General features: G+C 40.5%; 1 protein-coding gene across 1 annotated transcript; it reads right to left on the bottom strand.

The window, feature by feature from the left end:
* Positions 1-2,824: 2,824 nt before the first annotated feature.
* LOC124869009 (YTH domain-containing family protein 1-like) lies at positions 2,825-13,454 on the bottom strand. The gene is made up of 6 exons (XM_047366714.1): positions 13,031-13,454; positions 12,251-12,275; positions 10,536-10,615; positions 8,635-10,299; positions 8,433-8,477; positions 2,825-7,204 (listed from the first exon to the last, which is right to left on the bottom strand). The coding sequence occupies exons 1-6, from the start codon at positions 13,055-13,057 to the stop codon at positions 7,178-7,180; spliced, it is 1,869 nt and encodes a 622-aa protein (XP_047222670.1). The 5' UTR covers positions 13,058-13,454; the 3' UTR covers positions 2,825-7,177.
* Positions 13,455-13,591: the final 137 nt, after the last annotated feature.

Raw genomic sequence — 13,591 nt, 5'->3', positions numbered from 1 at the left:
AAAACACAGACTGACAGTTATTCCTCTCCGTCTCTTTGTTCAGCCAACAGTGGGAGGTATAGACGCAAGGCAAGAGAAACATTTGAAAATCCAATGACATTTTCTTCCGGGACAGAAATCGATGGGATGTAATTGGTACTGTGTTTAAACGCGCAATGCAAATATGGTGCAGTTTTAGGAGCTTCTGTTTTTGTAAGTATGTGCTCAAGACAAACAGAAATAACTGGTCAAATTTTTGTTGACAACAAAAGCATGTGAAATGCGTCTGAAAACAATCTACGTAATCTTATTTTTAATGCATAATACTCCAAATTTAATTAAAATAAAAATACAAAATTTTAATGAATAAGGCATTTAGGAGTTTAAACCTAACCAAACAACAATTTCAGGGAGAAGGTTGAAGATCACTAAACCTTAAATCCCTGAAGGCTAAATCAAAGTTCCTCCAAGGTGTGATTCATATACTATGCAACATATAGGCTATATTGTACCGGATTACTCTGCAAGATTGCATCTTAAATGCGTTTTTTTTTCTTTTTTATTTCCCTGTTATGCAAGTTATTATCCTGTGCCATATACTCTGCAGTATCACGTGATGTGGTCCAGACGCTCTGGTATCACAGGCCTGAGAAGAATAACTTTGGCTATGGGGCACTGTTTGACATGTGGGAAAGAACACAAGCTGCAATTAGCAAGTAACTAAGCAGGAACGAACTGATTGCGTTCAGAAAGTTAAACAGGTCAATCGTGGATTTCCTTCCCAAAGCACAGGCCATCCACTGGTTTAATCTATATATTGCCTGTATGGATGCGCTTTGGTTTACGGATAGAGATAGAACTTAATTTTTGTGCGTGTGTAAACAGGACCAGACGTTTTGGGTAAAAGCGTGAGCAAGGTAAAAAAAAAAAAAAATAGAAAGAAGACAACTTTAAGATGCGCAGGTGCACACAAGCGACGGTGCTATTTTTGCTTCTTTTAGATTGCATTAAACTGCCGGCTGCACCAAGTTGATCACATGCCGTCTGCACCGACACATGCACGCATGTAGCGCTGCAGAAAGTCAGGTAGGTGGTTTCAAGGACATTTGAAGCTGATGAGGATTTGCTTTTAATGGGGGGAGGTGGTGGTGGTGATTGGGATGGGGTATGGTTTGGGCCCCGGGCCATGACGTCATTGTGCGCCCATGTAATCCTCTTGCGCTGAAGCCCAATCAGCAGAGACTTGCAATTGTCTAGGATGGGAAGAGAGGGGGCTGTAATCTGGGAGACAGTGGATCACACAACCCGCAAGAGATGGGTGAGAGAGAGAGAGGGGGGCATGCAACCAGGGCTGGATTTTTTACTCGAAATGGGTCAGATTAAAGAGCTGAATCCGAAAGGAAGCGACTGACATCGTTGTTGGAGAAAGGATGTTTTTGATGAAACCGTTTTTTCCGACCTTGCAGAAAGAACGAAAGAAAGAAAAACGGCTCCAGACTTCACCGACTGTAGGGACATGCTTGAAGATCTATACTGTAGCATAATGTAAGAATAGCTCTCTGTAGTGTCAGCTGCATGAGAGGAGAAAGGAGGTATCGCGCGTGTTTGTCCGAGGGCGTTGATCGTGGACAAGACGAGGAACTGCATTCAAGCCAAGTTCAATGGAACATACAGTTCTCTTCGCGGTGGGATGTATGGCTTCAGACTAATAATCCATCACGCTTGTGCTGCTGTCTTTCACAGTCTTGTCTTTGTGTTTCTGGACCATGTTGTACATTTTATTGGGAAGGAAGACGTCAAGAGCTTATATAGCTTCAGCTGTCAGTCCATGTCAGGTAGCGTGCCAAGAAATGCGCAAAGACGCACAACTGCAAACATTATCCTCGGGTTTTTCCTGCCACTATAGCTCCGTAAGATTCTGATGGCGGGCTTGCTTTCGTGCTGTGCCGCAGTGATATCAATTGTCCAACTTAACAGAGTTGCGAGAGACCAGCGGGTCCGTTATTTCTGTAAATCGGCTTTAGATCTGAGTGCCTAACGAGCGTTTGTGTGCGTGGCGAGCGTGATTGCCCTGCAAATCGGCTTTCGTTTCGTGTGCATGTGTCTGTATAGCCTATATAGTTAAGCGCGTACGGGGCACCTGGAGCTGTTCTTTAAATCTCTGGCATGCTGGTCTTACATCCTCCTTGGCGGAAGATGTTGGAGGGGGAGTGGGGTTTGAGAGGGGGCTCGCTTGGCTTCATCCTGCGCTCATCAGCGGGGTCCTAAAAGGGGTTGTCACTCTGCGTGTTCACAGCGGACCTTGATTTAATGTCCATACAATTAAGGCACGCGGTGAATGCCAAGAGAGGAATCTACACAGCATCCTTTTCCACGTTTTACTCCTTAGTATATCTTGTTTTTGAATCCTCAGGCCGCAGGGTAACTGACCCTTCATGCTACAGAAACAGGCCCGTGACTGTCAATCAAAGCGGTTCGCGTGGTTGTGCTCGCGGGGAAGCAAGTTGCGCGTGCAGATGCAGGCACTCGCGTGTGTATGTATGTGTGTGTGTGTGTGTGTATGTGTTGCACGGGCTGGATGGACGCAATGCGCAGATTTAAAACGCGTGATATATTTCCAGTTTGGTCCACCTTTTTATTGGCAATAAAGTCAATACTAATTGTGGTCTAATGATAATTTTAAGTATATGTAAAAGGTGTTCCCCGCCGTTGGAATCGGGACAATGGTTTTCCAAAACAAATGAATCTTCAGCTGTGGTCAGCTGCTCAGATTAGGTTTTAATTAGCCTATTAAAGACTAGACGGAAGCTTTTGTAGGACATTCAGACGCCCCATTTATTTATTCAACTTTATGCAAAAAAAAAAAAAAAAAAAAAAAAAAAAAAACCAACAAAAATGTGTGTCAGCAGAATAATCCCATTTATAGGAAATGGCTCTTATTTCACTGCAGACCACATATAGAAAAGGATCATGGTTCTTGTTAGGCAATAATCAAACTGTAAAGATGTATTAACAGCGAACATTATTTAATGTTATATATAGTTATATGCTAAATATCTTTTTGAGACCGTTTTCAGTTTACTTCTGCATAAGCCCACCCTGCTGTGTGTAGCGCATCTTCTGGCTGTTTCATTCCTTCACATCTTCAGTAAGTGGCTCAGAGCTCAGGCCCACAGCAGAACCGGAGGAGACTATATGAAGGATACAAACTGACAACGGCTGCAGTGTTTATTTCGGATGGAGTCAACATGCATCACAATAAAGGGATTTATTGCCATCTACAGGCGTTCCTGTTACAGTGCATCAGTATTTGTAGACCACTGAAGGACAAGGGGAAAATGAGCAAGCAACAGCATTCAGAGTAAATCTGCTCAACACAAAAAGTCAAACTAATGTGTTTGAGCAGTTGTCCAAGTTGTTTTATGTTGTTGAGTTTTAGGCCCGGCTAAATTGTTTTTTTTTTTTTAGACAAGGGTCATTACCTACATAGGTAAACAAACAAAAAGGCAAAGTTAGATATTACCTTAAAACAATACTGCAGTGATTGTTTCAGCTAGAAGCTGGTTATTTACATACCTTATTCATTAAAAACACAAGATGGCAGCTAAACGTGGCGAAATTGATGGCTTAAGGGTAATGAACTATGAAAATATATCAAATAAGGGTCTTAGGAATCTATTGAATTATCGACACAAGAGCTACACAGGAGAATCAACACAACTTTGGATATAACGTTGCATAAGAAAGGTTTCTGAGACAATCTCAAGACAACAGAGTCCCAACTCTTCGTGGTGACACATTGTGAACACTTTCATTATATTTCACAACCTGTTTTCTCTGTTAATTCAGTATCAATATATAAAAAAAACATATTTCAAAATATTAGAATCCAATTTCAAACAGCAAATAATGACATTGATTTTTTTAGGTCAGTAGTTGAAAGAAATTTGCTACACCGAAATTCAGATTTAGTAGATTGAAATTTCTGCACTTATAGTTCCATTTTTTCGTTACCTTTATGACTTGTAATAGCATGTCAAAAAATAAAGACTGAGATGCAACACATTTTCCACTTGTCATTATTGTTCCTAACTAAACATGCATGAACCAGTTTGATTTTTTTTTTTTTTCACAAAGAGACGCACAACCTTGGATCAATTGCTGTAATTTCCCCACCTTAACCCTAAAATGCTTGAACTAGGACAGAAAATCTGGTCTAAATGTAAAATATCACAAAACATTTTCAGTCTGTACAGATTTATGTAGTTTATTTTGTGACAGGAGGATCCTATCTACTCTTTGTCTAAATCAGGACCATGGAGAGCACCAATTAAGCAAAGTGAAGAAAAAAAGTTATTATTAAACACTTTTCTACATTTTAGAACCTAAAACAAAATCCTAAGGGCCTTGGGCCAAAACAATGCATTGGCTTAATGTCCTCTTCACCTTATTTTAAATAAACTGTTGATGGTTGATGGTAATTCCTCCTTTTACTGCATTTTAAACTCTTGACACCTCTTTAAACAGTAAATAATATACCTTAATAGCAAAAGTCTTTACTGAATACAGAGCAATGCAAAGGGGGATTAATAGACAGGCAACATACAGAAATTATTTCCAGCTAGAAAACCTTTCCGTGACATTTCAGCACCAAAGCCGGCCAGAGGAGCTAGTCTTATCTGGATAAGGTCACTCTAAGGATTTACTGAGGAACTCACAGAGGACTCACGAAATCAAGACAAAGTGATTTCTGAACTAACAGTTTATTAAGGCTTGATTTCTTCTATAAAGAAAAACCAAGACAGATCCTTTTGAACAAGTTGTGTCCACTACAGCTGTGGCCTTTTAGATAATCAGAGGTTTAGTATTTCATATAATGGACCCTTCTGCAGTGCTGACTTCTGTGGCTGCCCCGACATCCCCCCTTACAGTTATCCTTAATGTACATGAAAGCCCTGTACTTTAATCCCAACCAGCTACCACCATCCAAGGCAATAAAACAGTGCTTGGTGATATCCTTTAGCGACTTAACTCTGCCCAACTCTGCATGTAGGGGTGGTGCTGGTGAGGGTGCACATGTCCCCTATATTGCTTTGATCAACCGATCCATCGGTTAGTGCAAGTACAAAGATAATGAAGATTGGAGGCTATGAAAGGTGATTACACTGGCCAGGTAAGACCACAATGCAGCATCACAAATTGACTTCCTCTCTGAAGCTTAAAGTTCATACTGTAAGAAGAGCGACTTCTGTAAAGTGCATTACCTGAGCCATGTCACTGTTATAATAGAATGAAGACAAAAATCAAAACAGATCAAAGAATATACATCATCTATAACCTGAAAACACAAACATTTACTTCTGGCCACAGTTATCCACACAGGTGACAACATTATCCATTTCATCTTGAATCATAATAAAAAATAACATTTTCAATAGAACCTGAAAAGCAGGGTTTAGTTCATTTGAGGCTACATCAGATTAAGAAATTACACAAATGAGATTTATGTAAAATGAAAGAAGCAGCACATCTGTGAGCAGGGGCTTCTCTCTGCATTACAGTAGCCTTGCAGGCCCAAACATGCCTAGATAAATCACAACATGATCAAAGGGATAAGAACCTGTTTTTCTTAAATGCTGTGTTCTTGCTTTGAATGTGCTAAAGAAGGGGCAACAAAACAGGAGTCCATTGCCTTTTTCCCCTATCTGGTAAACAGCACTGTCACCTTTAGATGCAAGCCACGTGGAGGACCTTCGCTTCAGAAATCTTCAGTAGACCCACTGTATTTCAGCCTGCCATGCATTGGCACAGATATTTCTTAATATTTTTTAGTTTCCCAAGGTTTTCGTTTTTTTTTGTTTTGTTTGTTTTTTTAAACACAACTGTATCAGGATCCGTAGATCCAGGCTAAAACAAAGTATATTTGAAACAACCAAAAAACACACAGAAACCACATTTCATTCTTATTTTTTTTTCTTAGTTGATAGTAAATCAGTTACATTAATTTTTAGGTTATACATTTTAGGCTTTCTCCGTGAATATATAGACTCCTACGTTAAAGCTTAGCATTACGACCAACATGAAAGAGTTAGCAAAAACCAAATTCAGGGAAAAAGAAAAACTAAACAAACAAAGGATTAAGACAGAATGATGGTGAATAGACAAATATTTGAACCCCCCCCCCCCCCCGTTTTCCGGAACAAAAACACAAGAGCAACAATTCATTTAACTTAGTAGTTACAACGCGGTGTAATTCTAACAAAGCAATTCAAGTGGTGGATTCGACAAATTGCTCAGGTTGACCAGGTTGTGTAGACAAGCAGAATCTGTTGTTGACACACACAGAGGACCCTTTGAGGACAAACATCAACAGAAATTTAACAAAGAAAAGAGGGCTGTGAAAGTGTCATTAGTACAATTTTTGATTTAAATGGTGAGAGTTCTGGTTCTGAAGGACATATTTGTTGTTTCTTCCCCAAAAGCCCTTCCTCTTCTAAAATGTCTTAAGTCCTGTGTGACTTCACACTTTCCCTGATTTCTCCAGCAGTGTCACTGTTTGAGCAGTTCTTTTGAGAAGTCACTGATAATTAAAAACAAAAATAAGGCTCCAGAAAAAAGTTTCTGAAATGAAAATTGTCAGTAGTAAGCCAAAAAATAGAAATTTTGTAGATCTGAATGAAAAATAGTTAAACCACTGAAGTTTTATTATCCCAGTTCCAAGTCCAACATTGCCTTTAGGATCCTTCAACCCTGTTGGCACAGATAAACCTATAAAGCATGGCAATGTTGCCCCCAAATGGACACGGAGGGGCATGACACGTCTGTTCCTGATTGTACTGAAATATAAAGTGGCAGTCAAACCCTGATTCAATTGGAGAGAGGAGGGGACGGGAGAAAGAGCGAAAAACCCATCCGGTGAGAGTAAAGAACGTGATGGAACAAGAATAAAAATATGTTTAAAAAAAAAAAAAAAAATCAGCGTGTGGTGGTTTGCTGGGTAACATTTAATCAGCTTATTATTGTTGCACAAGAACTGGTGGTAGGTGGGGCAAAAAAAAAAAAAAATTGAAATAAAGAAAAAAAAATGTTCACCAGGATTAAATAGAAAACAGAAATGAGGGGCTTGGTTGCATTTTCATTTTCTTCTGTCTTTAAATTGAGTCCTATTGTAAATGATCAAGCCAAGGATAAATGTCCTCTATTGTTTATTCCTGTTTTGGCGCTCCTGTTTGAGGGGGAAAAACAATATGTCAGACATATTACTGGTGAATAATACCACAGTAGAGCTCAGGATAACTTCAAAAACCCTGAATAAAAGTACCTTGCAAGAGTATTAATACCCCTTGAACATTTTTTCTACCTTTTGTCACATTAGAGCCACAAACTTAAATGCATTTTATTCAGAACTTTATGTGATAGAACAACATGAGGGATTGCATATTAGTGATGTCAAAAAAAAAAAATATATATATATAAAAAAACAAGTCTGGCCACAAACTCTTAATTTGGCCTAGGTCTGGACTTTGACTGGGTCATTCTAACACATTAATATCCTTTCATGTCAAGCCTTCCATTGTAGCTCTAGTTGTTTAAGGTTGTCATCCTGGAAGGTGAACTTCTAGGAAGTTTACTTCAATGAGTGTATTTACCTCCATCTATCTCCCCATCAACTCTAATCAACTTCCATGCCTCTGCTGAACAATCAGCAGCATCCCCACAGCATGATGCTGCCACCACCAGGTTTCACAATGGGTGTGGTGTGTTGAGGGCAGTGTTAGTTTTCATCCACATACAGCCTTTGTTATGTAGGCCAAAAAAATCCATTTTGGTCCCCTCTAACCAGAGCACCTTCTCCCATGTTTGATGTCTCCCTACATGGCTTATGGCAAACTACAAACCGGACTTCTTATGACTTCGTTTCAACCATAGCCTTCTTTAACTCTTCCATAAAAACCAGACTGGTGGAGTCCACAACCAATAGCTATGTCCAAAGTCAGTTGTCATAGACCGTATTCTGCATGCTTTTTAGGTTTCCCTGATGCAACACACCTTGATTGAACAAATGGAACTTATTGAAATACTGAAGCAGTAAATTCAGCCATTTGATTCAGGTGTGTCAGAGCAGGGATTCATCCATAACATGCAGGACACCAGTCCTTGAGAATGTTGGAGCCCCCTGTATGAAACATTTTCTTCCACTTGACAATCACACACTAGTGTGTGTGTGTCTATCACATAAAAGCCCAATGAAATACATTGAGGTTTGTTGTTCTAACAGGACAAAAAATTTAAATATTCAAGGGGTATGAATACCATGGTAAGACATGCATCCATTTAATAACACCAACAAACACTTAATAGTGTTTTTATCTCATTTGTATACATGTTAAATTTAAAATTAAACATTCCTGGGATGTTTAAACACTTGTCAAGAAAACCTAGCAGATCTTTACCTGATCCAACCGAGAGCGGTTCTGTATCTGAGCAGGTTCAAAGGTCTGTCAAAGGAAAAAATAAATGTAAAAAAAAAAAACAGAAAATAATTATTAGCCTTTCAGAAACCAGCAGGTAATGTGCAGCATCTTTATAAGGAGCATGGTTGCACATCCTCTTCAAACAGCTAATTTATTTTAACAGTGAGATGGTTGTACCCACCTTGCGCACCTCCTCTTCCTCTTCCTGCCTCTTCTCATAATGAGAAAAATCATCAAAAATGGAGGTGGTGTGTTTGTAGGTGGCGATGATCTTGAGCACCTGCTTGGCCTTCTCCAGAGGAACCTCCTGGGTATCGCGGGAGTTGGTCACTGGCTTGTTATCGTTGTTCTCCAGGCGGATGTGGCGCAGCTGGCTGTTAGGCACGTCCTTAACAAACAACCAGTCCACATCGAACTTGCCTTTCCACTTGTCCTGCGCCCAAACACCAGCACTGGTCCCGTAGTCCACTGGCGAGCGCATTTCTGCCACGCCACAGAAATGACCACTGCCGTTGACACTGAACAGCAGGTACACAGGACCCTTAGCATTCATTGCACGGAAGGCTGAGTCCAGCCGCTTGTTGCCATGCTCCGTGCTGCACCAGATGGAATACTTGATGGAGCGATGAATATCATCCTCGGAGTAGCTCTTAATAATGAAAACACGGCCGTTCTTCAGGTTCCAGTCAAAGTCCTTGGGGTTGTAGCTATGGGAGGCACGCAGCTTTTCCAGCACTGGGTGGGATTCTCCACCGGGTCCCTGACTAGCAGATGATTGGGGGCCATTGTTCCCACCACCAACAATTCCCATCATGCCGCTCCCATCATGGCCAAGGCCACCCTGCCCATAACCTTGGTTACGGTTGCGTGGCGCGATCCAGCGGGTCTGGGGTTGAGGTGGCTGGGTGTGGTTTTGGTAGGGCTGAGGTGGTGGCTGATGGTGCTGATGGTGCTGGTGGTGCTGGTGGTGTGGTGGCTGAGGCTGTAAGGCCATAGGCTGCATCTGGGGCTGCACTAATGACTGGGGAGGAGGGGGCTGCATGGGTCCTTGCTGCATGGGGCCTTGAGATGGCATGGGATGAGGCAGCCCAAGAGGCTGCTGTTGCAGTGGGGTTGTGGCTACTTTGGTGACTGGGCCCTTGTCCCAGGTCCCAATATTCATGTTGTGTTTAATGGGTGGTGGGGGAAGAGCACCCCCTGGATTGGGCATCCCTGGCTTCACCTTAGATTTTAACTGCTGCGGTTTGGCAGGCTTGCTGGCAATGGCGGCCCAGGAGGTGGGTTTAGGTGGAGGCATTCCTATAGGTGTGGCTCCATTCCCTGTGGCTGCCACTGCAGGTCCACCGATCACAGATCCCACCGCCTTGACTCCTGACCCCTGACCAGTGACATCCCCACCAATCTTCAACCCAACCATCCCTTGTTCTAGGCTGTTCATACCAGGAGCTTTGTTCAGGGTGTCACTGTGAAACCCTGTCTGACCATCAGGCACCAGAGTGCCCCCCAGGGAGCTGGGAGGATAGCTATAGCTGCCACCATAAGCTGAACTTTGAGTCTGCTGGCCCTGGGAGCCACTTGTGCCCCAAGCAGAGAAGGCAGGGTTTTCAGGAAAAAAGTTAAACCTGTGGGGGTAGATGCTGCTTCCCAGGCCTCCTGGCTGGCCAAACACGGTGTCCGGCATAAAGTGATGGTCTCCATTGCTCAGAGGTCCATAGGGCGTGAGGTAAGGAATCGGGGGATCCCCGCCTGTAGACCAGGGAGCCTCACTCAGTGGGTAAGGAAATCCAATGGAGGGAGCATAGTAGCTAGACATGTAGGGATCGGTGATAGACTGGTAGCTGTTGTTCTGAAATAAAGAGGAAACAACAATCAAAAGGTGACATGGAGGCTCAATTTAAAACTTATGAAACAATTAATGAGAGCACAGTATCTCACAGTATTTGTTATGCAAACAAAATTATTTGGGGTAATTCCTAATACCAGAACACACTTAACAGGTAGCTGCTTACAGTTATACTGTGAGATTTGATGAAAACCAAACTTAAAAACAATCTGAAAAAAAAACCCACAAAGTATATTTACCTGAGTAGATTGACCAGGAAGGTATGTCTCAAAGTCATTGTCATGGATAGTCTCCTTCTGATGCAGTGAACCATTTTGCACTGCAAACATAAAAAATGCAAAAAGAATTACATTTGAATTTACATGGATGGCAGATGGAGTGTTATTTTAAATGGATGACAGAGACAGTTGTTTAGATACGAAGACATCCTGTGTTACTAACAAAGCATGCAGCACATTTAAATCTTTTTCTTGTTTCTAAGCAACTGAAATAACCGGATCACATTTTTTCAAGCTAAGACAACATTTTTATATTAAATTCATGTACATAAACCCAGAATGATCTAGCAATAATACCACAGGGTGGCTCCTATTTCTCAAATGTTTTACCCATTTATCTTTAGAGAAAGACAAACAGTTAATTCAAAAGCTCTCATTCCACTGCCCTGTGACGCGATAAAATGACTCTACACCTCCAACTTAAAAATAACTGTGCAAGGGCGAAAAATCCATACAAAATATTATACATAAAAATCATGATTCATCCAACAATGACATCATCAACTTAATCTTACTTCGCAAATGTTTTACCCTATTATTGTCACAAATACAGAAAATCTAATTTAGTAACCATCTAACACGTCAACAACAGATAAACAATGATGAAATTCCAACATGTCTCAACTGTATTAATAACAGCAACAAATTACTAATTGTAATTCCAGCCTAAATAAATATGCAACACATAATTAGGTTCTGTGCTTTGCTTCGGTAGGACACATTTTTTACTGAATACGCCCAATGACAAAATGCTGTAGAATATGACATCCTAAAAATACATGTAATAAAGCCAATGTGGACTAGAATCTAAGCCAGCAAGTTGTTTGTGTAAAGAAAAATATAAAATTAAAAGCTATTAGTTAATTATATGTACAGAAATGATTAAAAATAATGTTTTACACCATAAATAATCTCTTCCTTTAATAAAACACAAAACCTCACATTAGAATAAGTCTTACAGCATGTGACAAAGCACAAATATACAGCGAATACTTTACTTAAATAGCCAAGTATCTAATAAATTAAAGCCTGCGCCTGCTGTTTGTGCTCGTATTTGCGCTGTTTGTTCCACCGTATGCTTGTCAGGACATACGGTGGAAGGTAAGGCCTGAAAAAAATAGTGTTGGACTTATCTGAATATTACTATAATTTTTAAAAGTCATCCAAACAGATTTGATTTGATACTTGAACACATGCTAAATTAGCAAGGGAAAGAGATTCCCTCAAAAACCCAATTGTTTACATCTTCATTTTAGTTTAAGATTATTTTTGGGAATGCAAGCTTAATGTCTTCTTGGTTTCAGGTAATTTGTCACTCGTTAAGATAAGGAATTGAGAGACACAAATCACCCTAGAAATTAAGCTTTAAACATATATGACCTTTGTATTATTAAAAAGGCTACTTTACGTCTCTTACAGATTAAATAGTTTTGACATACAACTCCTCCAAATTTTACTATCATACCCATTTAAATAAAAATATCTTTCTTCACTAATTTTGCACTTTTGTATATATATATTTTTTCAATCACACTGTGACAAAATTTAACCATACTATAATAATTCAATCTAAAAAAGGACTCCAATAATTATTTGCTTTGGCAAACTTACCAGAACTGCCACACTGATCAAATATTGTAAGAATAAAACTCTTAAACCTGTCCTTTATCACCTACCTTTAGACGCTTGTCCCTTTGATCTCTGCATCCAGGTTGATCCAGAAAAACAAAACAAGAAACAAATTCATCTTAGTGATCATGCCTTTATATTGGGATTATTTACTGCTCAAAGATTTATCTGTCAACTTCCTTAAAGAGGCAATGCAGAATATTCAGGAAACGTGGGCCTGCAGTGGAAAAACACTCTGCTTACGGATAGTTTCTGTCAATAATTTTGTATATTATATAATTTTCTGAACAGCTAAAGTCAACCAGTCAGCTAATGCTATCCATACTTCAGTAACAACCTCCATACCACTGCAACCCTAAAATGGCTTTCTAAACGCCAATGGTGCTTAAGCAACATGCATATATGTTTTCCAGAATAAATTGAAGGTATTTCTTTCCGTAAAGACACATTGACACATTCTGCTAAAAGTTACTGTTCAAAGAGCAAGTTATCCTGTGCCATTATGTAAATCTGTTTACGTTAACTAGCTTTAGGTTTTACCAAATCAAATGATGGGACTTATACAGCTATTTAGGTTACAAAACACACAATTTCTGTTACGGATACATCTGACAACGTGATGCACACATAACTATAGGTGTCATCTTTCTTAAACGCCAGTAAAAGCCCTCATCATTTTCACGGAATGCAGCCAACTCGCTAGCTGCATGCCAACGCTAATGGCTAGCTAACACTTCCGAGCAATAGCCAGAGCCTAATAAATCGATAACGTTAGCAGGTAGTTAGCTCGCAAGCTCTCAACTGGCGAGATAAGTCGTCCTTCATACCTGAGGGTCAATGCTTGTGGTAGACATAATTCATTAAGCAGGTCCCTGGTTTTCTCACGGAGCCTGAGCCTGTGACTGAATTTCAACCCCCGTGATTTGTAAGCAAGTTCACAGTTCAGTTGGAGTTAGCTTTGGGGCTAACAGCGCCGCTTAGCTTATGGCTAATAGTTGTAGCGCAGGCTCAGCTGAGTATTCTCCCAACTTCCACAGTTCAAGTCAAACGTCTCGGATACTGTATCCCAAAGGTTTCCAGTCCGAGTTCAGTTTTTCCGAGGTTAAGCGCGTATCGCCGAGTGGCACCCTGTGGATCTGGGATATTTATGTCTTCGTTCGCCTCTTTAGTCTCTTTTTTTAATTCCACAGAGAGAGAGTCCTCCTCGGTTACGTTAAAGCCCCGCACACTTCCCCAATGGCTGCTCCATCCGGGCTCTGAACCGCCGCTGTAATTCACGTCCTCCCCCGCGGGGTGGCAAAAGTTTCAACATCTTCTCCAATAACCATCTGAGCCTGCAATACTAAAATACATTTTTTTCCTGTCTTTTCAGTTGCATCTCAATAAAT

The sequence above is a fragment of the Girardinichthys multiradiatus genome, chromosome 1 (assembly GCF_021462225.1).
Source record: "Girardinichthys multiradiatus isolate DD_20200921_A chromosome 1, DD_fGirMul_XY1, whole genome shotgun sequence".
NCBI classification, from domain to species: Eukaryota; Metazoa; Chordata; class Actinopteri; order Cyprinodontiformes; family Goodeidae; genus Girardinichthys; species Girardinichthys multiradiatus.
Note: the sequence above shows the minus strand (reverse complement) of the source record. Positions and strands in the feature narration are given on the sequence as shown.

Bases quoted from the DNA above. Each gene is read 5' to 3' on its own strand.
- LOC124869009 (XM_047366714.1), bottom strand. From the start codon at position 13,057: ATGTCTACCACAAGCATTGACCCTCAG. The intron at 10,300-10,535 runs GTAAATATACTT...TCTTTATTTCAG, and splicing joins TTCCTGGTCAATCTACTCAG to AACAACAGCTACCAGTCTAT. The intron at 8,478-8,634 runs GTGGGTACAACC...TTCCTTTGACAG, and splicing joins AGGAAGAGGAGGTGCGCAAG to ACCTTTGAACCTGCTCAGAT.